Source organism: Gordionus sp. m RMFG-2023, chromosome 3 (genome assembly GCF_954871325.1).
Source record: "Gordionus sp. m RMFG-2023 chromosome 3, tfGorSpeb1-WG-v2, whole genome shotgun sequence".
NCBI lineage: Eukaryota > Metazoa > Nematomorpha > Gordioida > Chordodea > Parachordodidae > Gordionus > Gordionus sp. m RMFG-2023.
The window spans coordinates 40629564-40655320 of record NC_088777.1 but is presented as its reverse complement, the minus strand read 5'-3'; the positions used below and the strand labels follow the sequence as shown (position 1 = coordinate 40655320).

Genomic DNA, 25757 nt, shown 5'->3' with positions numbered 1-25757 from the left:
TATAGCTAGAAAAATCAAGCTATAATTATTTATATAACATATATATAATCAAGGGGTAAAACCTTCTTATAGATATCTAAGACGTATGAACAACGATATTTTCAATTTATTCTGCTGACAGCGTCTACATGTGCCAAGGGGGTGGGGTTAGTTTCAGTTTGCTTCCAATTTTTTAAGAGGGGTGTGGTAAATTTATTGGGGTGTTATCAATTAAATTTTTAGATAAAATAGGCAAAACATATTGCTGTAAAAATTTATTTAATACTTTTATTATAGACCTATTATATTATACACATATTGCTTTGCATCGATCAAATCTATAAATTGCATTCAATCATAGTCATTATTTTTTAAATATTATATAATATATTTTTAAATATAATTTAAAGGGGTTAGATATTCTATCAACAAACTCATACTCATTCCAAACAATACATTATAATAATGCATTCATCATAAATGAGGGAAATTAATTTAATTCATATTCTAAAAAATAATTCATTAAACGTATTATTTATTGAATTTGAGCTGTTGATTTTCTATCCGAACCTGAACAATGCTTTTAACATGGTTAAACCTCATAAAATCATGTTAAAATTACTAGTTTTTTCCTAAAATTCAAATTTATATCCGAATTGTTTTAAAGATTAATATAATTTAACTTCTTATATTTAAATTTAAAAAAACGCTTGTTAATGCCTAGGAGATAAATTAAGTCTAATATTTAAATTATTTACCTGTAGTCTAAATGTAATATTGAAGATTGTGATTAAAATGTGGTATAACTTTAAATTAAATTTTTATAAGACTGAAAATTCTAGTGAAAATGAATCAGCATAAATGAATTCATTTTCACCTGAAGGTGATTTCGATAGTTTTCTTTTTTAAAAAAAGAATGACATAAACAAAATCTATTAAAACGATTAGGAAAAATTAAAATATTTTAGTTAATTACTAAATTTTAGACTATTAGCAAAATCAGAGTAATCGGTACTCTGATTTTTATAATTAGCCTTATGTTATACAGTGTCGGCTACACAAGTTAGTTTACAAGATGTTTTTTAACAATAAATATTTATACTTTCTCTATATTAATCTAATTGACTGATGAGAATCTAGAACATTTTAATTGTTATGGCTCAACACTATTTTTTTAAGCACATAATGTTCATTACAGTTTATAAAGGTTGTTTTATTTGTTATAATTTATAGATTACATATTTTTTATATTGTACAATAATAATGAAATAAATTTTTTATATGTGTTTTTAATGATGAAATATAAAAAAACATACTTCATATATAATTAGCTTTGTATATGTTAACATCAAAGTGTTTTTTCCGGCAATGTGTTATTTTTTCAATTTTAAATCATATTTTGAGCGCGTTTTTTTAAATTTAAAAATCTGTTTACCGGAAATATATTCCAGCTTGCTAAGAAACCTATCTTATGAAATGTAGACAATTTTACCGTTTACTTTTGAGTCGTTTATAATTTATATAAAAAAATTATGAAAAAATGAATATAAATTATATTAAGTTCAAAGGTTTATAGCTAAATTGCCTGAAATTCTTAGGGTAGATATTCCAAACATGATGCAATACATTTCCGATAAAATCGGATTTTTAAATTTAAAAAAACGGGCTTAAAAAAATGTTGAAAATTACACATTGTCGGAAAAAACGCATTGTCGCTCACATATTGCAAAATAGTTCAAACCTGTTTTTAGAGGTTCGAATTGAACCGATATTAATATTTTTTTAAGGGACAAACCTGAACCCTGAACAGTTATTTTTACCTGAACCCGAACTTTTATTTGTTTTATTTCGGATTCCTGTTAATAAGCTATTAAATTAAAAAATAAAATTTATACCACAAAATCTGGAAATAGTTAAAATCTCTAAATTCTATAAAAAGAATTATTAGCTTTTAATGTTGTACGAAGTTCGTTTTTTTTAAAAAAATAATGAACGACGTTCTTTTTATTTTTAACGTTAACGCGTTTTTTTTGACGAGCGCGTTCGTTTTTTACGTTCGTTCATTTTTAAATGATCTTCTCATTATTTTGAAAAAAATAATTAATATTAATCTAATTTTTTTTTTAAAAAAGGGTTATTTTTTAATCAGCTGTTTTATTTATCACATTTGTTTTTTTAACCAGCAACTATTTCTGTTATATAGCATAGTTTCTTAATTTGAATATTATTATTTATATTTTACAGATTAGCATAAGCATGAATGTTATTACTAAATTCAGAATCAGTTGAATTAACATTATCATATCCCAAATATAATAAATATTAGTAACATCAGATATTCAATAACTAATTCTATCCTTACCAAATGTAAAATATGTCCAAAATGTATATTAGTTTTAAAATCTTCAAGTTCTAATTTAAAAAGATATTTATTATTTTATATAATATAACTATAAGTATCCTGTTAATAATTTATTTTAGATTCTTGTATTTTATAGGCTTATTATTATTATGATTATTATTATAGATACATAAAGTAAAAATCATTATATATTATATACATTAAAATAGTTAATATCTTTTAGAATTTATTTATTTTGAGTGTGATTATCTGAAATTTCGTTATTATTTTTAAGTTTTTTATCAAGAGTTTTATATTTTAAAAATTAAATTTTATATGATATTTAATTATATATTAAAAATTAATGAGAATTTTTTTTTATAAGATAAAAATTTTTTATTCACCTGAAACTATTAATTTTCATTTAAAAATATAAGGTATTTATTTATATTATATGAAATTTAAAAAAAATTTATTCACAAAGTTTTGAATGAACGTGAACGAGTTTTTTTTGAAGTTGAACGTGAGCGCTTTCGAATTTTGCCAATGAATGTTTTTTTAGAAATGTTTACAGCACTAGTTTTTTTAAACTGGGCAGAGCCTGTAAATATTTTTGACTGACCTGTAAATAATATTTGTACAAGTTGTTCGGCCCGACATATAATAATTTGTTAAGAAAAACGGCATAAATTTTCCCAAGCTTTAAAAACATTTTCAAAATCTTAGCCCAAACCGTAAAATTATCTTCCACAATTTATCCCACCTGGTGCGAAAATCATTTGCCCGGCCTGCAAGCTGGGCTGCACCAACCTCTGATTGTGACAATATGTTGTATAATAAAAATAATGATACAATTATTAATTAAATCAATAATAATATATCGTTATTTAATTCTAGACACATCAATGCCCAAAAAATATAACAAGCAAAATAGATGCTATAGAAAGAGGTACTCGACACATATGGCAGATTATTTTGACACTTCGAAAGCGACAATCAAATATTCCTGTGATCAGAAAGGGTGTACTAAGGAATTTCGGAATTCGTATTTGTTAGAATCTCATCTGCTACACTTTCATGGAATCAAAACAAGTTTTTCCAAATTATAATTTGTTTGTAATCATTACTTTTTATCTTGATAAACTTCGGTTTAAAATAGTTTATTTATAACATACCGGGGTGTCGTTAGTAATGGTGGCCCCATGAAACTTTTAATACCCTCTAAAAAATTTGAAAATTGTTTGATTTTATTTTTCCTACTTTATTTTTTAGAGATGATATTTATGTTAGCCTTTTTTAAAATCAGATATTTTAATTTTTTTTAAAACTGATCCCCTTTCAGTTATATAATGCTAGTGATCACACTGAGAATAACTTATTTAATGTAGAAATGGTCATTTGGCACCCATGATACCCAAATAATTTTTATAAAATTATCCGATTTTTTGTCAAATTTTTATTTTTCCCTATAACCTTAATCCCTTTATTCTAAAGCAAAATCAGACGCGACACTGCTAGACAGACTCGATCATATCAACTATAAAACCGGAAACAGGGTCGATAATTTAAAAATGGAGACAGACGATGATAGAATATCTTATCTCTCCTCTAGCGCATCTTCATATGAAGGTGAGCAAGAGCTAGACCCCGAAATTAAACTTTTGAGGCGAATGAGGGAACGCAGAAAGCACAAATTTTCTAGACTTTTATCAGTTAATTCTACTGTAGCAAGTTATAGTGCCCATGGTATTACAAATACTGTCAGTTACGATAAGCAATGCATGTCGCCAAGGCAAAGTATTCCTAAGGATACCGAAAGTTCTAACATGGGTTTACTAATAATAATAATAAATTTAATTTTAAGCATTATTAGATCTATATGCTATTGATTCGCGCCCCCGCCGATAATTTTCCTAACACCAAAAAGCCACGATTGAGCCGATCCTTGCTGATAGATTCGACACCGATTTTTAATATGGCAGTGGGGCTGAGATTTTAAAATAATATTTAATTAATATATCATATTTATACATTTAAATAGTTTATTAATTACATCATTCTTTATAAAATATTATTTGTACATTTGAATATTAAATTTATAAAATGAAATTATTCTACTTTGCTATAATAAACTAATGAAACCACCCTGTTTATAACTTATAAAATTACAACTCTCTTTGATTTTTATGAAAGCACTCATGTTGGAGATACTTCTGTAAATTAACTTTGAAAAAAAGGAAAATATGAAAAGCATCATAATTCATGATTGTATTTTTTTGTTGACCTCTTAAAATTGGCGAAAAAAATGACGAAGAATCTGATAAACATAAATTATTTTAATTTTATAAAACAGCATTTCAATTTAGCTTCTACAACATATTAAAACGATCTCGAAATGCGGGAAAAGAGATCCATATTGTAGATAAGATTCGAACATCAAGCTTAGATATTGTATAAAGTTCACAATCTTAGATAAAAATTCGAATATCACTAGCAATTTGAAACAGGAATGTTATATTTTACTTGGTCAACCTTACATGTTTAAGCAAGACACTATCCTTTTAGAAAAAAGCAACCGAAAAACCAGAAACTAGCCATTTTAGAGAAGTTCTTAAGTACCTGCAACAAGTACACCTAGCGGAAGAATCTTTTCTATTGAAATCAATACTTATTGACAAAAGAACATCTTTATGTCCTATATTTATTCATCCATTATTGAGCTAAATTTGATTTTTAATTTATTTATATTTATTACCTAAGTATTTTTTTTAAAATTTATATCTTACTATTATAAAATAGTGTTTATATAAAATCTGTATAATATTATAATAAATCGATAAAATATTATTGTTGTATGTGACTTAGTAGAAAGGTAAATTTTTAAAATATTTTATAAATATATTTAGGAGAATGAATAAAAATGAGAAAATTTGTATGGGGTTGGACACCTAAAAGATTTCAGTTCTAATAACAATTATGAAACTAAGAGCCCAAATAAATTCAATAAAAATGCATATAATTATTAATTTTCATCTATTAAAATTTTAAAATACACCCACGCAGCCAATTCGGCGCACCGAAAACCGCCGATGAAACAGTAGCCACCATCGTCGATTTTTATCTAGTGGCATAGATCTATGTATAATATAACATGTTTTTTCAAATAGTGGTTTATACAATAAATTCATTTTAAAATTACGATTCAATTTATTATATTAAATAAAATAACATATAATTGTTCATCTTTTGAGTCGACTAGATACAGGGTTTCCCATCCAAAAAAGAAAAAGTCCCAATCAAGAGAAGGAAAATGTGAATCAAAAAAGGAAAAAGTCCGATTAAAAAAGGAAAAGGTCCAATCAAAAAATGTAGTGTTAATCAAGGCAAAATCAAATATTTTTTATTAATATTTTTTCATATCAAATTATTTCATTACAATTGCTGAATTAAATTAATCGTTTGGCAATGATGTACCTTTTTAAATTAAATATATTTGAACTATAATACCTAATTATAAGTAAATTTTCAAAATAAAATCATATATTCTTATTTTTGAAAATTAATATTTATGCAAGTATTTAATACTAATAATTTTTAGCAAGTATGTTTTTTTTATATATTGTTGCCTGAGAATTAAATTATTCCCTATCCTTTTTTTGTAATTTTACGGGAGTACAATTTTTAAAATTACGTTTCTATTGTTTTTCAATAGGATGATTAATCTTATATTGCCTATAAATTTACCTATTTTATAAATATTTCTAATTTTTTATGTAAATACAATAGTATAATTATAATTGATTTATATAAAAAAGTCATTACTGACAAAAAAATGGATATGGAATAACCTAATTTGATTTATAAATGAATGAGGTAAATCTTATCATTTAAAAATATTTGTCATTCATTCTATTTGATTAGTATATCTTTTAAAAAGAAATTTTCTTTGTTTTAAAAAATAAAATCATGAAGATATGGTAGTAACAAGGAAAAAAAACATTGATAGTGCAACAAAAGCTCTAATAATTGACGCGTTAAAAAAGGATAGTATCAAAAATATAGCATCATGTTTTAAAGTAAGTTATAAAACTGTAACAAATATAAAATACTCCTATCTCAAAAATGGAATAAAATATAGTTTACCCAAAGGAGGCTCACGTGCACGCAAGAAACTAAACCAAGAACAGGAAGAATATACATTAAATTGTATAAATTTGGATTCCACCATATCCTTAAAAAAGTTATGTGAAATGATTAAAGAGAGGTATGATGTAGAAATATCAAAAAGTACAGCATCAAGGTTACTATCTGGATTTAGGTATAGGGTCACTACTTTCAGTTAGAGAAAATATTAAATAATAACGAGATTTGCAAAAAATGCACGAATTAGTTTATGAATGGTGCCTATATGAGAGAAAAATTTATTTTTATCGATGAGAACGGGTTTCCAATATCAATGAGACGGTTATATGGATATGCACAATAAAAAAAGATTATTAAAAATGTCTAACTACAATGAATTATACTAGTTGCTTTCACGATTGCGGGAATATTCTGATTCGAGGTTCTTGATGGCCCCTGTAACACTATACACTTTGAAAATTTTGTAAATTATATATTAAATCATTTTGAAGAAAGCAATATGATGATTTTTGCAATATTCAATTTAATCATAACCATACATACAATTAGAAAATCGATAGAAAGGCGAGGGCATGCAATAAAATATTTGCCGCCATTTCCCATAATCCTATTGAAAATATGTTTTCTCAATAGAAGGATTTAGTCAGAATTCAAAGTTATAATAATGAGGAGGAATTTATTGGTATTACAGAGCATGAAGAGAGGGGAATAATTGAGAAGAATGCACAAAACTATTTTAGAAATATGGAGACCTATGTTCCAAAATGTAGAAGGAAAATTATTAATGATTAATATAATATTTTGTTTTGTACTATACATCGCAATTGTAATGAAATAATCGATATACAAGTATTAATAAAAAAGTTTGATTGCCAAAGAGAAATATTAGTGAAATTCAAATAAGGAGAAAAAAATCATAAAGAGTTAAAAAAAATTATTATTTAAGATGAAAAAGAGGAAAAATATTGATTAAGAATGACAAAAAAATATAGAATTGTAGAAAAATGACAAGAAAAATAAAGAAATTATTATTAAAAAGACAAAAAAAATAATTAAAAATGAGGAAAAGAAAAAAAAATAAGAAAGAAAATGAAAAATAACTAAAAATTTAAGAAAAATCATATTTCAAAATTATTAAACTTAATTGATAATAAATAAAATTATTTGTTAAAATATACAAAAAATAACGATTTTCCTTTTTTGATTGAACTTTTCCTCGTTACCTTTTGTTCGGTCTTTGTGGTACCTTTCCTTTTTTTTGATTGGATTTTTCATTTTTTAATTGACACTTTTCCTTTTGTTGATACCTTTCTTTTTTTTGATCGGATCCTTTACTTTTTTTTTGCTTTTTCCGTGTTTGATGAGACTTCCTTTTTGATCTAACCTTCTTTTTTTTAACTGACTTTTTTCCTTTTTAGGATGGGAAATCCCATAAAAACAATATTAAAATAAAGTGTGTCTAAAACTCCATTGTTGATATTTGTTATACATGCTGTGAGAGTAATATTATTAAATTATATTTCTTCAATTTTTATTTATCCATAATGATTTAGAAAACTAATTTTGTTACCTGTACATTAATTGCTATTAAGTTTCAACTTTATTATGGTTATTTTAGTGTGAATGTAAAATTAAAAGGATGAGGATTAATAGATGCATGTTTAATTTGTTTCCATTATGATTATGATAGATATTACACACTTGTGACATTTTGTTTTAATTACCTAACAAAAGGGACATATAGTAGCCAGATTTGGTGGTACATATATATAATTATTTATGATAAGATAAATATGAAATAAATTTGGTTCATAATTAATAAGATCTTATCTTATTTTAGAATTATAATCTATTTAATGCCAAAATTTTTCTTAAATTTAAACACAATTATGGCAGATAGAACTATTGTTAGATTTTTAAATGTTTACATCAAGAAATTATTAAAGATAAAAAAGAGGACACAATATTTAAACAATCTACCAATAATGACCCTGATTTTGCTAAACCCAAAAAACGAATTGCTGCAAATAGAATCAAAAAGGCCAAACTCACTTTTAATACTAGCGCATTTTTTATGCCTAAAAAGAAAGATTCTTCGAATTCACAAAAAATCATTCATGAAACCTCTATCGATCTGGATGATCAAGAGAAAGGAACCGATACTATCATAGGTTCATAGTGTTTGTTATTTTGAATTGTATTTATTTATTTACAATGAATGATTTTTTTCTTCTTTTTATAATTATAAATATTTTTTTACTGTTATATTCATTTATATACAGAATTTTTAGTCTACCCTTTTATATTTTTTTATATCGTGCAAATGAAAATATTTTATTGCCAAATTATTATTTAAAATGTGTAGCCGTTTTTATAATGATCAATATCAATCTTACTAATATCTTAGAACCAGAAGCTGGGATCCAATCCAGCCCCATACTCTCACCAGCTTTTCAAATGCAAGAAATTCATGAAGAAAATGATCCAAAAACAATAGGCTCTCCCATTGCCTTGCCTAGAATAATTGACGAAGAATTCGAGTCCATCTTTAACGTTAGCCAAGGCAAAGAAAGCATCAAAATGATGCCAGAAAAAATTGTTACGAATGACATTGTAGAAAAGAAGGTGACGAAATTGAGAGGGAAAAAGAATTATAGAGATAAAGGTATTGAATTTTCTCCTAAAAAAAAGACCATACAACTTGAAACTGCTGAACCTTCTATAAGTATTAATGTAGAAGATATGGAAATCATACATTGCACTTGTGGGTCCGTTCAGGAGAATGGCCTCATGCTACAAGTATATATTATTTTGCTTATATAAATATTGATATAATGCACTAAAATATACTCTTATTAAATAATAATTTATAGTCGTAACATAACACCATAGACCTATGCATAACTCATCATATTGATGGCTAAAATATTTTGTTGTAATGGTTAACGATTATTGTTCGGCCACCTTAATTTTTTTTACTAACTTAAAATTTAAAATAAAATCTATATTAAACAATTCTATTTTCTTCAATTTTTATATATTTTTTGAATATGAGCATATTATTAATAATATAATTAATAAAAAAAATTAATTAAATATTGATAATAATTATCAGAAAATTATATAAAATAAGGTTGCTAACCGTAATTGATATTAAATTATTATGACGCTAAAAAATTCTTAATAATTGACCATTTTTTAAAAAAATTGAATTGCTTCGCATTTAGATTTACCAATGAACAGATATTCTTTTTGGCATGGAATTAGGTTTTAACGTTAGTTGATAAATATGGAATACCAAGCATATTTTTTTTCATGTAAGAATCTTAGATTCTCGGACATTGAACTCTTGGTTTCATTAATTATACCCCATATGTTTTCATTAGGGTTTTGTCAGGAAAAGTAAATGTTGTTATAATTGGTCAATATAGATGTGACATGAGTATCCCCCCTGAAACACAACTGTCAGAGATTTATATTTCATGGCATTTAAGGTCCCATCTCCTGTACCTTTTGTGAAAATTTTTGTTTTTTTGAAGACAACGTGGATGAAAAACAACGACTAATTTTACCAAATTTTTCTTCCAGATAATCTTTTCAGATGATGCTGAGCAATATGAGGGGTTGAATTTTATCAGATGTAGCTTTTCCTGTATCTATTGTAATAAAAAATAAAGTAGTTATATTTCATTCATTCATTTGCACGTTTGTCTACCACCTGTCCTTTAAGAACTACGTGAATCTTGCTTGGCGCATACTTGCATAATCTCGCCAGATTTTTTTTTCCAAGTAAGCCGCTAAAACCTTTTAAACCTATCCAGATAAAAATAATATGGGGGTGGGGTACTAAATTCCTTCCTAGTTGTTTAATTATATATACATTAAATATTATATAAAATGTAATAAAATAATTTTTTTTTATCTAAAATGGAATATTTTAGAAATGACATGAGGAATGTTTTTTTGCAATTATTCCTAATAACATTGTCTTACCTAAAATTAAAAATATTTTTAGAAATAATTTATTCCTGTTTATTGATATGCCCAAATGTCTAAATTTCTTCTATAGTAAAGACGATTTTTATTTTTTTAAATTTTTTTTAACCTTTTGAAAAACAGACGATATTTCATAGTTATGTTTAAGAATATGGCTTAAGTAAAAAGGTAGACTATCATATAATTTACAAAAACATGAAAAAATTGAAAATGGCAGTTTGACGCAGGCAGTTTTGGTAGTCAAGCATTTTTTAAGCGTTACACATATTCAAAATGTCAACTTATTACTCCAGATTATCAAAATTTATTAAATTTTGAAGTTATATATATAAATACATATTTTCTATTTTGAAAATTTCCGCATGAGATAAAATATGAGTGGCCGAGCATTAATGACGTTGAATAGTAATGGCTGGTAATGTTTAAAGAAAAAATCTAAATAGAATTATTAGTTTTGTTAATCAATCTATATCTCATTTATATTGGCAAGAAAGAGAGTAATTACATTATTACCTTCTTTTTTAAAAAAATGATTTTAATATCAAAGTGCGATATCTGCTATTGCTGGCAACATTTCGTTTGCTTGGGGCTTGAAACAGAAGATAAAATTCCCGAAAAATACATTTGCTTCTACTGCCTAAATCCACCAAGTATTGTTTTTTATATATACTAAACTTGCTTATAACCTTTCTGTTTAATAATAAGTATTCCCGTTTATTAATTAGTTTTCCAGCTCTTTGAAATTTGGTTTCTGGTTCCTCCAGAATTATAATTTGATTTACAACTTCTCGAGTTTAGTCTCTCCCCTTTTCTTTCGGGAAATATGGGTTATAACTATCAGCTGTTCATTTCCTTTCTTCCCTCTATGTATACAATTAAAATAGTCATAAACCTGCCCCTTTTTATCTTAAAACTCATTTTTGGAGCTGACTATTTAAAGCAGAGTATAAAATTCAAATATGGAATTAGAATTCTCGTATTTACTGGACTGAAAACCTAATCGAGATCAATAATTTTTATTTTATATTAGCTCTTTATTGGCTAATAATCAGAATAATTTAACATATCTTCTCTGTTGTGATGAATTACCTTTCTGCTAAATTAAATTTCATATAAGATTGCAATGAATCCCGTCTTCGTGATTACTTGCACTCCCAATGGACTTGCGATGAAGGCCATTTGGCTAGACTTTTACCAGGAACCGGTTCTTCTGATGATGTCATCGATGCTGCTTTAAATTATGAGGCGATATACTCGCGTTGCGTCAGTCTGGAAAGGCGGACACTACAAATGGAATGCGCTATTCGAGGCTCCCGGATTCGATTGATAGCAAGCGATAAATATCAGAATAATGATGATAACAAGTCTAATTTTATATAATCAAATTCAATACTTTTAAATAGAGTTCGATGCTCTTCAAAATAAAACATCTTCTATGATTTTAATTTAAAATTTTTCTGTGAATGCTCAAAGTTTTTTTGATCCAATTTTACCAAATACAATTTTTTTTGTAAAAATTATATGCAAGTGAATCCTTGTGATTTTTTGCATAAAAATCTGAACCACCATTAAAACATAATTTTAGTTTTTAATAAAATCTTAAATTTTATGACTCAAGATTTTTTGGACAAAAATTTTCAAGCAATCTTCCAAGATATTTTTCAAGCTTTGTTTATAAAATAGGTTATTTAAAAAATGAGTCTATAATAGAAGTGGGCCCCGGCCTAATTTTTTATTCACGATCATGACCCGCCCACTCATGGTGGCAATAAAAAAAATTCACGCCCTTTCATGCTTACTACTAAAAAATTTTGGCCCTTATCCGCCCGCTCACGAAAGACAATATTTTGATCACGCCCAAAAATTCACGGTGTTTCTAAATTTTTCAAAACTTTATTGCTATACATTTACACTTTTTTGAATTTAATCTATCAAAGTTTTTATTTCTCTTATTCCATATTAATAACACAAAATAATTACAATTTATAATTCAAAATAATTACAATTTATAATTCAAAATTTTTATTTAGAAAAAGAATAATGTCCATGTTTTTTTTATTTTAACTGTGTTCGCCTTTTCTCTATTAAGCAATTGACTATAGAAAATAACCTCTAAATGCCACTTGACTAGCCCGCCCTGACAGGCGACAATTTTACTAACTAATTTTCTCAAAAAAGGAAAGCTTCCTGCTTCCAAAATTTCAAAATATTGTCATTGATATTTGTTTTATGAGACAATAATCTTTTAAGACGGTTTTTTTACGTATACAGGATGAACTAGAAAGGCTATAAATGATAGTTAGCATTGACTTATGCATATCATTTAATTTTATATCATTTCACATTTTTAAAATTGTTTTATATATCTTCCTTTTCTTCTTCTATTAAAAAATTAAGACTTTTGAAATTCGGATTTATAATTAAGCCTACCTTATGTTGTTGCTGCGTATTAAATATTGCCTTTAAAAAATGTCCTGTTTTTTAAGGGTTTTTGATTATTATTGTATCACCTTCAGAAGGTTGGCAAAATTTTACTAATTTTTGTTTTAAACTCATTTATTGTGTAACAAGAATCTGCGCTCAGAATATCCTAGCATTTGAATATTGATAAAATTTTTAGTAAAGATAAATGAAAATAAAGTGCATTCGATCTAAATTTATTTATTACCAAATTTCCATTGCTGAACGAGAGTTGAGAGTTGAAAGATTTATTATTTTTCATTCATATAAGACGGAAAAAATTATTGTTTATAAAATGCAGAAGTTTTTTTTCCAAAAATTATTCATTTTTAAAAGAACTAAATTAAATTATAAAATTGCAAATTTATATTCATAAAATAACAATTTTAAAAATTATTTCCGTGATTCGCAGGAAATTTATTTTCACGCCCAATCACGCCAGGCAGATATTTTGGCAAGGCACGTCACACCCAGTCACGCCTAATAATTTAAATTTTATTTACATTCACACGCATAATTTCACGACCCGCGCCCACCTCTAGTTTGTATTAATTTTTTTAAGGGATATGTGAACATTTTATACTTGATTACATATTATTCTTGCCTATGAATTTAGATGTAACCCCATTTTATCTCCTTTCACAATGCCTGCTTCAAGCGACAAAACCTTATCTTTTATTGATTACGAAGCCCAGCAATCTATTTTACCAAAAGATGGTGTTAATAAAATTGAGAAATCTGATAAATTTATTAAAAATCTTGAAAATACCCCCGAAATAATTCCTTATAACATTGATAAATCAAATACTGACAACTATGATTTCAAATGTGATAATAATTTGCCTGTTAATGATAAAACCCTAAACGGTGTCTATAGTGATTTGACAAGTACCGAATCTTTAGTCATCAACACCGAAACGAATATCGAAATGATTGAAAATAACGACGAAAATACTAACCAAGTTGAAAAGACACCATTTAGAATGGATGTCTCAAAGAATAGCGTTCACGATACAGTCGAAGATATGTTCTCAAATGAAAAAATAGCAAACGAAAAATTTCCTGATACAATAACTTTGAAAGTAGAGTTATTATTTTACTCTTATATTTTTTTTTATTTTTTGTATAAATTGAGTATTTTTCATGCATACAATTAAAGGCTCCTAAATCTATGCTTATATGTTAATAAAGCAAGTATTTCATCAAATTTAAGCTTTAAAAAAAGTATGAATACTTTTAATTTTGCTTATTTTTTACAATATATTTACAAAAAAGCCTGAATATGATGAACAAAATCTGTCCGCAAATATTTTATTTCCCGATGCCATTAAAAATGAATTAGCTATACCTCGTGAACCAATCATACTCAACACAGATCTGACCGGCATCAACCATTTAAGCAATCCCTTGAATCAAATAGCTTGTGAACAATGTTTATTCGAATCAAATCTTGATCAAATCGAAGAACAATTGGCCGGTTTAAAAAAAAGATTAATTTATCTGAAACGAAATTGGAAGCCACTTTAATTGATTTCAACCTATTTTAAACAATACAGTTTAAAACTGATTTTAAAAAACATATATCATTGAGTTGGCATCTCAGATTATATATTATAAATTAATCTTATTATCTTACAAGGGAATTAATCTTTTTAAAATTTCTTCGAGATGATTTTTATAGGGTTTTAACTCAATTTGGTCTAAATCCAGCTCACTAAAATTTCTATCATTAGGGGGTCCCCATTCACACTTTTTAAAAAAAACATAAAAATTAATTCTAAACGTTTTTTTTTAAAATGCAATCTAGTTCATACATCCCTTCTAGTTTACTAAAATTAGCCACAAACTTTCTCGCTCAATTTAGGAATTGACGCTATCAAATAGTGATGTAAAATCACCCCATTTAAACCGATTTTTAAATATGTCTAGCTCTATATTTTAGCCAGAAAAATATTGCGCCAAGCCCAAACCTTTGTGCCATCTATGAGCAAAATCTTCAGGCTTGCATAATATTTTTCTGGATAAAATACTGATTTAGCCATTTTTTGAAATTGGCTCAAATGGAGCGATTTTACATCACTACTATCAAATTTACATGTTGAAGTGAAGATGCATTACTAAAATTAGTAACCAATTTGCATAAGATAACATTAATTCATAAATTCAGCGATAAAATTGGTTGAGTTAAAAACGATATGATGATAAACCAGATGGCAATGATATTTTTTCAAATCGCTCTTCTGTATAATTGATCTTTTTTTTATCATTTTTTAAAATAATTAAAAAGAACTAGAAAATAATCCGTACTTCATGTTCGATAATCCCAACGACAATGCTTCTTTAGTAAACAACGCTAATCAGCATTCGAACACGTATTCATTTCCTCACCTCGAACATTACTCCAATCCTTACATTTTAAATACTTATAACCCTATCATGGGAGTCAATACCAAACCCATACATTTCCGAGACTTATATAGCACAAGATTAAATCTTCGGACTATCTTAAAACAATTGCAGACTATACAAGATGGAGTGGGAAAATGATATTTTTTAAAGTTGATAAAAATAAACAAAACTTTATTTCCTACTTTATTATTCACTTTATTTAAAATATTTTGACTAATATTCATTGAAGTTTGAAAAAGAAAATTGATAAATAAAGTATGCTGAAAGTGTCCACAATCCTTAATTTTAAATGATCGGATTCAAAAATTTTCCCTTTTTTAAACCCGACAAGGTTAATTTTTAATGTAAATATAAATAAAAGAGTGACTTAAAAAAATCTATTTTTAATTATGTATTATAAGTCTAAACAAAAGAAGGGAAGTAAAGAAAAAACTAATTTAAAATAAAGAGAAACCATATTTAACATAATTAAAAATTATTTTAATTATTTATCAAAATACGAATAGAAAATCATAATTTTTAATATTTACAAATTTGATGAAACTTCTGGCCTCCTAAATCAACACACCCACATAGTTTTGCGACCCCATTCACACAATCTCCATCAACTATTCTAACAGTAAATACAGATAAAATCCCCCAGCGAGTATTTGAAAACTGACCCAATTTTATGGGCGGAGATCCTCTTCCCAATCATTACCAGAGTCTGGAAAGAGGGAATTTGTTGAAGTGATTGGCTTACGGGTATCCTTACCAATTTCCCTAAAACAAAGTGCCCTAAATATCTCGAAGATTGGAGGGGGATCTCACTAAATTCGATTATAAGATATTCGTCAACACTATCTTAAATAGACTCAGACCGTTAGTGGAACATGATTTCGTAGACTCATTAGTATCGTTCAGAAAGGTGCATAACACACTCGAAGCCATTCTTGCGTTAAAAATTCAAAATAAGAGATCTATTAAACGGAAAAGACAATTGATTATCATCGCTCTTGATTTTAGAAATGCATTTGATTCTATTATAAACACTAGTTTGTGGAAGGCCTTGGAGGATGTAGGCACGCCAAATGATAAAAATATTTATAAAAACTACTCGGTCCACCTAATCCACACAGGTCAAAAATCCCCATAAAAATTGGATTGAAATAGGATGTGTTTTATCACCCCTTTTATTTAACTTTATTACAAACTATATTATAAAGAAAGTCATAACATCTTGCTCGGAACAGATGTGCGTTGAGAATCTTAATATTCTTGCATTTGCAGATGATCTTTGTCTGATGGGAGAATTATTATTGTCTGTGAAACTGAATTCTTTGGGTTAGAAATAAACAGTAATAAAACTAAGATGATGACCTCATGATCACCCCATCGCGCTTGAATATAACGATACAAGGGAAGTCGATTGTGGAAGTACATTTAAAATATTTAGGAGTAATATTAGAAAGAAGAGGAAATACTAAACAAGATTTAATAGTCAAATTATATAACGCTAGAGTTAAATATAGGTTATTAATGAAAATATCGTCATCAAACCAAATATAAATTCCATTAAAGTTCCGTCTCAAAGTTCTAATACTTACTTCCTTATACTATTTGAAACTTGGAGCGATGCAAAGCAGAAAATAAAAAGTTGCAAACATTTGTTAATAAATTTCTTAGATATATATCCAGAACCTTCTACCCGCACAATATAACTAACTATATTTTTTGATCCATCCAAACGCGACGCACTGCCAATATATAGAAATACAGAAAAATAGAACTAGTAGGACATATCATTAGACATGCTCCTAACAATTTAATATATCGAGCACTCTTTAAAATATCCTGAGGAGTCAACCATCAAACCCTTCCTAACCTATAAGAATAGTTGGTTCGGCAATAACTCGATCATGGGAATTCATTAAGCGAGCTTTTTCTGATAGGAAAACTTGCAAAACCATTCTAAAACTTATCTATGAGCTTCTGACAAATGACTGCTGAGTTTTTAGAAAGGTAATCATATAACTATTTTTTTTAAAAAAAAGAAAGAAGATCTTTAATTCTTTATCGATCGTCAGTATCTAATATGATATTTTTAAGATATTTTAAGAAAGCCCTCCAATATTCTTTAACTGTTAGTATTCGATAAATGATATCCAGCACCTATATAATTAATGACACTTAAAGGAAGTTACTTTAAGAAATATTGCTTCTTTATAAATGAGAACTGATTGAGAGGAAGCTATTTTAAGTAAACATATTAAAATATTCTATTAGCGATTAGTTTCAAAATAGATATTATCTAGTAATAATATATAAAAAGGTTATTTTAAAATTCATTCGCTGCATAAAAGTATAATTCATCATGACTAGGATATATAGACTCATATAGAGGTAAATCAAGGGATCTTTATAGGCCCTAATAAAGGAAGATTCCAATTATATAACGAAATTTAATATAAAGTTAGATATCCCATTATACTATTAGAAAACTCCAGTACTAAGTAAGATAACTTATATGCCATGTAAGGTTTATAGGAAAATTATGTAATAATTATTAAATACACTTAAACAAAAAATTAACTAGGTTTTGATAATGTTCTTAATTACATAATATGTACTAAGTTTATAAAATTTCTCAATATAGGAAATTATTAGATAATTATTAAATACTAGTTATAAATACCAGTGACGAACTTCAAGTTTACTACTAGGGAAGCAATCAAAAAAAATTTTTTATTTTTATTTATTAGTCAAACCATAAAAAAAATTAAGATTTATAAATAAGTTGAATTCATCTTTATTTGAGTAAAATGATCAAGTACTGAATAAAAAAAAAATATTACTAGATTTTAAATTTTTTAATAATTTATTTTCAATCGAAATCAAAGATAGATTCGATAATCGATTTTAACAAATCCTGTTTCTGTAATAAGATTTGATTCTTTTTAGATGAAAAACCCCGTTCTGCACTTGCTGTTGTTGAAGCCAAAGTTAAGATAAATTTGCATAATTTAAAAACTCTAAAACTTTTCATCAAATTGGTACATATTAAAAATTCAAGTATTTAATTAACATCTTTTTCTTTCTAAATTCATAGTCCGAAACACTACTTTTAATTCAGTTTCCAGCTTGTGTTGAGCGAAAAATTTAGAATAATTGTCATTTTAATTGTCTAATAAATATTTGATTAAATATTTGAAATTTACTAATATCTAACAATTCGACGAATTTGATATTTTTTAATGTATCGAACCGAAAATCAATTTCATTGATTATATTATCTGTTATTTTAATTATCAAATTTTTATAAAATTCTTTTGTATTGAGCAATCCTGGGATCTATTACGTTTTTTATTTAAATTGTTTTCAATCTTTTCTTTTACCTTTAAATTTCTCAAATAAACATCAAAATTTTTTTGGTTTGATCTAACAAATTTAGTCAATCTTTAATACTTTTAAGACAATAAGATATATCGTTAATTTTAGTTTTATGTATATCAAATAATAAATCAGATTCTGACAAAATTTCTTGAAAAAAATATAATAAAATTAGAAAATTTGCTTCATTTAATATTTTTAAATAGCCACGAGATATTATTAGAACATTATTCCAAACAATATCAGATTCTCCATCAATCATACTTTAAAAAAATCGACTAGATTCTTCAAATGAAAACTGTTTGAACCAGCCGACCATTGAAATCCCATCTCGCTGGGGCTACTCGAAATAATCTTTTTTTTATTTATCAAATTCCGTTGTTCACTTAGATGATGTACTAAAAAAACTGGCTAAACCAGATAAAGTTGTAAAAAACACCTTACATTTTTAATTTTGCTGCAAGATTTTGATAATATAAGATTTAACTTATGGGCAAAGCAATAAGTATAAAGCGCTGAAGGATTGACGTCTCTTATTCGCTTGTAGTCCACGTGAAACGCCTGACATAACAGCAGCGCCATCGTAACTTTGACCTATTAATTTTTTATAATTATTTTATCATTCAAGAATTTAATGACAAATTTAAAGAATTCAATAAAACTTTCATACAATGTCCCGTTATTTAAAACATCGAAGAACAACAGCTAGTTGAGATTTATTATTTATATCAGTTGTTTCATCTAATATTATTATTATAAATTCCGTTTCTTCCAATTCATTTAATATTTTTTGGTGTAAGATTTATGAAATAGAATTTATTAAATCATTTTGAATATCGCATGATATTCCAATAAAAATTGTACTATTTTCTAAATGATGTTTCAATAGTAAATTTTCTTCTGCGAGCAAATAAATTATTTCAATATAATTTCCTCTCTGAATTAGATGATTCATCATGAATTCCAAGAAAACATAGAGTTGATCAATATTTTCAATATTTCCCTATTTGATTTTTGAATTATCCTGTTCGATTGATATTTTACGCATCGAATCTATAATATTTTCAATACGATTTTCGCCAAATGTTTTTAATTGAATCATCGACTGCAAATGAGCGGTTGATTCTTCATGCCGTTTAACTGCCTTTGAAAAATTATTCATTTCCGAAAATCCTTTATCATTCAAGACATATTTTTCTTTTGAGAATAATAGGCATGGCCAACAATATAGAGAATTTGAAAATTCACATCCAGTGAGCCACTCATATTTTTCATATTTATCAATAGAAAAATTATGAATGCAAGTTTTGATTCTTTTTTTAAGTTTTGTAAAATTGGTTATGGTCTTCCTTTTCAATAATTTTTTTTCGCATCAAAATTTTTGAGCTAAATGATAATATTAATAAAATTTCAGTAATACAATTATAATAATTAAGCATTTTAAAAAAGAAAAAAATTTTTAATTTAAAAAAAGTAAGGAAAAATATTTTTTCTCTTTTATTTATTAAGGAAAATAAGTATTTTTTTTATTTACTTCCCCAATGCTTATACTCGTAAAATTAAACAATAACCATAGCATGATTTTCTCTTTATTTTTTAAAAAAAAATAAGCAATATTAATTTTGCTTCCACATGTATATATTTTTTAACATATAAAAAAATTACACCAAAAATATATCGTATGAAACATGATTTTTTAAATATTTATTTTTAAAAAATAAGTAATATTAAATTTGCTTCCATCATGTATATTTTTTTTAACTTAGTAAAAAATAATAGTAAATTTTTTAACGTAGTAAATATAATAGTAAATTTTTTAACGTAGTAAAAATAATAGTAAATTTCTTAACGTAGTAAAAATAATATTAATCTTTTTAACGTTTTAAAAGTTTTATTAATTTTTTTTAACGAAGTCTATTTAGATTTTTTATATAGTATAAAGATTATATTAAGTTTATTTAAGAATTTTATTAGATTATAACGCATTTAGACTGATTACATAATATGTACAAAATTTATAAAATTTCTCAATATCTAAACGAAAACCCTAACTAATTAAATAATAACGATTTTGTATTTGAAAGAAATAGTTTTCTTTTTCACTCTTTTTCTTCTTATATTTTCTCCTATACACTCATAACTATACTGTAATCTAATTGGATAGGGCGTAGTTCCACTCATTATGATAAAACACATCGGAGTTGTAAGGTTTGTTGGTACCCTTGAAAAAAAAATCGGTCTAATTATATGGAGGGCGGGCCACTATGTAATTCACGTTCGCTCACTTTGGGCAGGTCTATGACCAACGTGCTTGATATGATATGACATAATGATAGAAAAATAAAAACGGTTGATGAAGATATTCCCAATGAAATTTTTTTAAAATTGCTTAACTAAGGGCACTTTATCCCGTATAATGCTTAGTGTGCAAAGGGCTTTCATCTTATAAATTTGATCAAGGCAGATAATCGAGCTATTTTTAGAATAAATAATTTGTCATCGAAATATTTCAAAGGAATCATCGCTGGGTGGTGAAATCTATTCGAAATAACATACAGCTCAAAGAAAGCGGAGTAATGAAAATCTTTTTAATTAGATATCAGTAGTATTAGTGTCAAATTTCTGACATTATTTTTAAAATATAATATTAATAAAAAATTTGATTTCATGTCAGGGATATGACCCCTTCAATTAAAAAATGGTTCGGGTTCAGAGATAATTTTATTTAAAGGGTTCGGATTTGGAGAGCATAAAAAACTAATGGCTCAATATTAATAAAATAGCACCATTTATTTATTTTTTAATTTATTAACAAAAAATGAATTTTAGTTTTAAATGTTTTATTAAATCCAACAATCATAACATGTTTCAAATTCACTTTGAGATTTTAGCGCAAATCTGACTATAAGTATTCAAGGAACAATTATTCGTATTTTAAATTGAATATCTTGAAAAATTTTACTTTCTTGATTGTATATTAATGTCCCAATATTTTACCTAGATAAAAACAAGATAAGCTGTTCCTATATAGCATATTACATTATCATATCATCTATATGTCATTGTCTATAATCTATTATAATAATCCTCAAAAAATGTCAATCAAATTTAACCAATAGTGTTCTTTTAAAAAATATTTGTCCAATGATAATCATCATAGCAATTTAAAGCCAATTGTATTTCCCATGTGATTTGTTGGCGAATTTCTTCAATCTATTGCTTGATTTAGCTGATAGCAATTACAAATTTAAATATATAGATGTGATGATGGCACTTTCAGACATAGTAGTTTATATCTAAGTAAATTTTTAATCTAGGCTTGTTATTAACAACGAATAACTCAGAATAGCCATAGACCTTCGCTTAGGATGTGAAATATAACATCTACATCATGCGTCCTATGTGAAACCCACATCGAAAGTCTTGGAAACCACCCCCTTCACTGTCGTTTCTCAAAAGGAAGATTACCCAGAAACCATGCTATCTAATCAATCATCAACAGAACATTGAAATCCTCAAATATTCCCTCCACCCTGGAACCATCCGGCCTCAGCCCCGACAATCAAACCAGACCAGATGGTATGACGCTAGTCCCTTGGAACCAAGGTCTACCTCTTGCCTGGGATTATACTTGCGTGGATCGTTTTGCCAGATCTTTTTCTTCCAACTCTATCACGAAAGCCGAAAACACAAAAATAAACAAATATAGCAACCTTGATAATGTTTTGTTTGTTCCGGTAGTCTCAGATAACTGTGTCATTTAGACCCCAAGCCCTAAAATTATTCAAAACAATAGGGCATACGCTTAATCACAGGTGATCCAAAAGAAGGCTTCTACCTTCGACAGAGAATATCAACTGAAATCTGCCGTTCTAACTGCATATCCATACATGAGTCTATAAGCCCCGTTGATCATACCTAGTTAAATGCTTAATTATTATTTCATTTAATATAGTTTTTATATAAATTTTATTTTACAAATAGTTTACATGTTATTTTAATTATTTATAATTTTTAAAAAATAAAAGAAATGAGCCCATAAATAATTTTTAATTATTTTAGAGTTAGAAAATCAAACATTTCAGATTGTACAAGAATATTTTGAGAAACATAGATTTCCAAACTGCCTTAGCTCATTAGATGGTAAGCACATAAAAATCAAAAATCCTGAAAAAATCTGCCATTTTTTTCAATTATAGATCTTTTAAATCTATTGCTTGGTTTAGCTGATAGCAATTACAAATAATTTATATATATAGATGTGATGGTGGCACTTTCAGAAATAGTAGTTTATAAAAGTGAATTAATATTAATAAATAATTTTTAATATTAATAATAAATAATTTGTAATATTAATAAATAATTTTTAATATTAATAAATAATTTTTAATATTAATAAATAATTTTTAATTACTTTAGAGTTAGAAAATCCAACATTTTATATTTTGAGAAACAGAGAAACATGGATTTTCAAACTGCATTGGCTCATTAGATGAAGCACATAAAAATAAATAGTCCTGCAAAATTAGATCTTTTAAATCAATTGATATCTTTTAATTAGGTAATTTTTATGCATAAGTAAATATTTGCATCTCTCTTATATTTTCTGAAAATTTGGCCTTTCTACATGCATTCCATAATGTTGTATATATTCTCATAACTTCATAATTGTAGAATGCATGTTATTCATAACTTATTTAACATTTTTTTTCTATTATTTGTTAACTTTTATACAACTATATATCTTTTAATTAGTACATATAAATATTTGCATCTCTATTATCTTTTCTGAAAATTTGGGATTTCTACATGCATTCCATAGTGTTGTATATTTTCTCATAACTTCATAATTGTAGAATGTATGTTATTCATAACTTATTATAACATTATTGATTATATGTATAACCTTTTCGTTTTACTTATATATAATTTGACTATGATTGAAGTTAACCTCCTATTATTTGTTAACTTAGAAAAACTTTTTATTTTTTTTATTGTAATTTAATAACAATGTCTTAAATTTAATTTTATATTTTGAAACTAAATAATAAATAGTTTGGAAGGGTGGAGTTTGTTTAAAATTTAAATTAGGATAAGCATATTTTCAGCATGGTACTTTAATATGTATTCATGAATTTCATATAAATACCAGGAGCTAACCATTAGAATGATAGGTAAATCAGATATTTCCCCTTCATTTATTGATAATTTTGAAAAATTTTCCCAATAATATAAAATGGCAAAAAAAATGTACATATATATTAGAAAGATTTAATTCTTTTAAACCCCTTATATCAGGCCTATTTTTCTTGATCCAAGGTAAAAAAATAAATTATTCTGGGTTTTCCTGGGCTTGGAAAATATTTTTCACAATTAATTTGGACTTGGACATAGCTTGAGAAACTTTTTCAAAATTAATATAAATCTTAGTTTCCTGAAAAATTTTAAATTTTAAATATGGGCTAGAAATTGGCCTGTAGGCCTGATCAAAAACCCAGGACCATGCAACTTTCATATTTATATTTTTAAATGCATTGTGACTTTTTATATATTTTATTTCAGTTCTCCACTATCAAAATTATTATGGTCTTTAGTGGGTTTGATAAAATTTTCTCAAATGCGTGGACCTTTGGGAATTTTTTTAATATTAAGCATAGATGTAATATTTAACACAGAATATTTATATGGCCCTCAGGTAAAAGCTAATTTAAATATATTTTTATTCAAAAACACAGTATTCACTCTTAGTCTTAATGGGTTGGCCTTGAATATAGTAGTGAGCTGGGTTAAAATAGAATAAAAAATAGATATGGTTTTTAGAGATTTACCTTCTAGGTTTGGGAAAAAATTTTGAAAATTACTATGAGCTTGGACGCTTGAAAATTTTTTATTATTAACTATGGGTCAGACATTGGCCTAAAACAAATTTTTTTGCAGGCCTGGGCTCGGCCTGATCAAAAAACTGTTGGAAGATTCAAATGAGTTAAAGAAAAATGAATAAAAATAAGATGTATTATTCAGATTGGATAAAGTTCAAGATTATTTAAGTTTGTTGTTTAAACAACAGATCAATAGTATAGAAATGTATATATAATCGGGAATATTTTAATTGTAAAATAATTATTATTATAAATTAGCGAACATAATTTTTAATCTTTTAATTTTCCTTATATTAATTTATTTTTTTATTTTAGTTATGATTATTTACAATTTATATTAATTAATAAGGTATTAGTAGTTAATTTATTTATACTATTTTATTGGTATTCTCTAAATTCTCAACTACAAAAATAACTAAGGCCCATGAAAATCTGATTTTGATTGTATTTTTAAATTCATTATGATTATTTAAAATTTTTATTTCAATCTCAACTACCAAAATTATTATGATCTTTCATTGGGCTTGTAAGAATTTTTTATAATTATTATGGCTTTGTACTTTGCCTGGGATTTTTTTTAATATTTAATATTAGGTATAAGTGATCAGTAATATTTAGCAAATAATATTGGTATTATCAAGTAAAAGCTTTAAATTTATTTTTACTCAAACCATAGTATTTACACTTAGTTTTAATGGATTGAACCCGGCCTGAAGGGGGAGGGGGTAAAAAGAATAAAAATTGGATATTATTTTCAAATAACAGGTAACAACTTCATAAAAGTAAGAAGAAAATTCTCATTCCCCGTCATTTTTGACGGGCTATCTACTAGTAATATTTATACTTATAAAATGGATTAAAAAAACTAAATTTTGAAATATGAGGAATGATTCCAAGAAAACAAAAATCATCTTTAATTTTTTATTGCCTCAATGAACCCTTAACCTTTACGAGTTCAGGTTCAGAAAAAATATGAGGGTTAGTGTTCGTATCCCGATTTTGTAAAATTTATTTTTTGAATATATAAAATTATAATTTTCACTGAGGCTTAAATTCTGAAACCCATGCTGATATAGTGTCTACTTTATAAATGGTTTATAAATATATTTTATATTAATTTTATGAAGAAGAGGAAGGCGAAGAGTGGTGAGGAAATTTTTAATAGCTACAAATTTAAATAA

At 26.2% G+C, this 25757-nt stretch overlaps 1 protein-coding gene across 3 annotated transcripts in view; it reads left to right on the top strand.

Annotated features, from left to right (window-relative positions):
• LOC135926010 (uncharacterized) overlaps nt 1-15500 on the top strand; it is a 32009-nt gene extending 16509 nt beyond the window's left edge. For 2 of the 3 annotated variants that reach the window (XM_065461648.1, XM_065461647.1), the window contains exons 11-19: nt 3218-3412; nt 3815-4150; nt 8398-8634; nt 8871-9262; nt 11007-11109; nt 11577-11823; nt 13536-14001; nt 14195-14396; nt 15207-15500. In XM_065461648.1, coding sequence (XP_065317720.1) covers nt 3218-3412; nt 3815-4150; nt 8398-8634; nt 8871-9262; nt 11007-11109; nt 11577-11823; nt 13536-14001; nt 14195-14396; nt 15207-15466 — 2438 coding nt within the window. In that variant the 3' untranslated portion in view covers nt 15467-15500. The remainder of the gene's footprint in view (nt 1-3217; nt 3413-3814; nt 4151-8397; nt 8635-8870; nt 9263-11006; nt 11110-11576; nt 11824-13535; nt 14002-14194; nt 14397-15206) is intronic. The other variant, XM_065461649.1, reaches the window with a different exon arrangement.
• The last annotated feature ends 10257 nt before the right edge of the window (nt 15501-25757 follow it).